At 31.8% G+C, this 2,816-nt stretch overlaps 1 protein-coding gene across 1 annotated transcript; it reads left to right on the forward strand.

Annotated features, from left to right (window-relative positions):
• Positions 1–972: 972 nt before the first annotated feature.
• On the forward strand, positions 973–2,611 carry LOC8270392 (organic cation/carnitine transporter 3-like). Its single transcript, XM_015719839.3, has one exon. The coding sequence runs from the start codon at positions 999–1,001 to the stop codon at positions 2,541–2,543; it is 1,545 nt and encodes a 514-aa protein (XP_015575325.2). The 5' UTR covers positions 973–998; the 3' UTR covers positions 2,544–2,611.
• Positions 2,612–2,816: the final 205 nt, after the last annotated feature.

Genomic DNA, 2,816 nt, shown 5'->3' on the forward strand with positions numbered 1-2,816 from the left:
AATTATGCTATTTTAGTTGCAAATTTTGAAAAATTTCAATTTAACAAAAAAAGAGAGGATATTTTAGTAGCATAAAATATATTAAAAATCTAATATGAAATTATTTTTATCTATTTTATTAGGATGAAATTTAGTTTAATAATTTTATATAAATTTAATTATGTAGCATTTATATTTATTTTATTTTGTTTAAAGTATATAAATTTAAATTTATATATAAATATTAAAATATTTAATGAATTCCAAATAAAACAATGTTAAACTATTTCTTGAAACCACTTATCATAATACATATCTGTGGTTGCTACAACCCCACATTTTAGATTTGTTAGTTTTAATTTTTAATTAATTATGAATTGCAATTTGTAGATGAGCAGCCATATGCATACCCAAGCACTGAGATCACCTTGTGCATTGGAGGAAATCTATTCTCTTTTCTAATGGCCCAAGATTTGAACCAAATAGTTTATGCAGAGCAGGAAACTCCCCTGTATATATATAAGATTAGATATAAATGTGTCAGTGATTTGACAAGAAGCAAAATGATATATAATTTTCATATTTGTTACGTAATTATATTAATTATATTATAATATAATTAATAAATTAACTAATATATTATTTTAATTAAATAGGGATTTTAATCTTAAGCAATTGCATCAATTTAATATATTTATAGATAAGTTATTTCTTAAGTAAATCTTTATGATTTTCAGTTTAAACAATGGTATATTTACTATAGAAAAAATATATATAAAAATAACAATGTCTAATATAGAAAAAATATTTATAATTAAAATAATATCAATGTAAACAAGCTACTTAGGATTATTTACTTTATAAGATGTAATAATATATTATACTTTCTAATTTGTAATTAAAGCCGACTAACATCTTACACCTAATCTTTTAGCCACTAATATTAAATCTCATATGGCACCTATATATAGATGCCCCTCACTCTTTGTTTGGTAAAATAAGCATTATTAACTTTTTAGATGGCTGACTCAACTCCTCTTCTCACTCAAAGAAACTCTTCAGCCGACTCTAAACAGCCTCCTCCGTCGCTCGATGAAGTGATTGAACAATGTGTTGGAGATTTAGGGTTATCCCAGTTCATTCAGGCCATCATCGTATCAATTTCATGGGCTTTTGATGCACAACAAACCTTCATCAGTGTTTTCACAGAAGCTGAACCAACTTGGCACTGCACTGATCAGCATGGAAATGGATTATGTAATGATAACATTTGTCATCTTTCTAAAGATTCATGGGCTTGGGACAGGCCAATATACTCATCAGTCATATCGGACTGGGGACTTGAGTGCTCCAGTTCATTTATCAAAGGCTTACCGGCATCTTCTTTCTTCATGGGATGCCTAGCAGGTGGCCTATTTCTAACTACCCTAGCGGACTCCTGTCTTGGTCGAAAGAACATGCTCCTTCTCTCATGTCTGATGATGTCTTTTGCTTCTTTACTTACTGTTTTCTCTCCAAACATTTGGATCTACTCAGTTTTAAAATTTGTTAATGGGTTTGGTCGTGCAACGATCGGAACTTGTGCACTTGTGTTATCAACAGAGGTAGTTGGGAAACGATGGCGAGGTCAGGTAGGAGTCATTGGTTTCTTTTGTTTTACTTTAGGGTTTTTGTCATTGCCAGCTATTGCTTACATAAATAGAGATTCTTCTTGGAGACATCTCTATCTATGGACTTCTATTCCTACCATTTTCTACTGCATATTAGTTCACTTATGGGTTCGTGAGTCTCCTAGATGGCTTCTCATTCGTGGGAGAAAAGATGAAGCTATGGGAATATTAACAAGTATTGCAGCGATTGACGGTAGTTGCTTGACAAGCAACTTTTCTGATTTTAGATTTGAGCAAGAGTCATGGAATGTTGACATTTACTCCGCAATCAAGATTCTACTGGAGAAAAGGTGGGCTTTTCGAAGATTATCTACTGTTATGGTCGTAGGATTCGGCACTGGCTTGGTGTATTATGGCATGCCATTAGGCCTAGGAACTCTGGACTTTAATCTGTACTTAAGCGTCATGTTCAATGCCTTATCGGAGCTACCAGCAGCTCTAATCACATTCTTCCTCATCAATAAATTAAACAGAAAATGTTCATTATTGGTGTTTAGTAGTCTAAGTGGAGTTTGTAGCATATTATGCGTCCTTTTGGGAAAATTATCATCAAAGATACAGATAGGATTGGAGATGATATCCTTCTTTTGCGCATGTACAGGATTTAACATTCTACTGATATACACCATAGAGTTGTTTCCTACTTGTGTTAGGAACTCAGCAATATCAATGGTCAGGCAAGCACTTGTGTTTGGCGGTGTGTTTAGTCCAGTACTAGTTGCTGCCGGAAGAGAAAGTGCTCTTCTATCATATGGAGTATTTGGATTGGTGATAGGCATATGTGGGGTGTTTGTGATCTGTTTGCCGGAGACAATGGGAGAAACAATTTGTGACACGATGGAAGAAGAAGAGCACAAACAAAGATTTCCCTCTAATGGAGAAGAAGGCATCTAAAATTCAATCTAATTTGTGCTGTTTTGCTTAATTTGGTCACTAGTGGGTTAATAATGGAGTAGGCTATTCACAAGGATAGTATTGTACTTAAACTTTTATAATAATATTTTTAAAAAAGAAATTTTCAATTTCTGATTTTTTTTATTATATTATATATTCTATATTATTATTTTAAATTGATTAAGAGAAAAAAGACTATAATTACTTTATAAAATCATGTAAAAGATCTGAATAAAAATATCTTATATCACCTTTTACTTAGTTTACTAATTA

Source organism: Ricinus communis, chromosome 4 (assembly GCF_019578655.1).
Source record: "Ricinus communis isolate WT05 ecotype wild-type chromosome 4, ASM1957865v1, whole genome shotgun sequence".
Taxonomy (NCBI): Eukaryota; Viridiplantae; Streptophyta; class Magnoliopsida; order Malpighiales; family Euphorbiaceae; genus Ricinus; species Ricinus communis.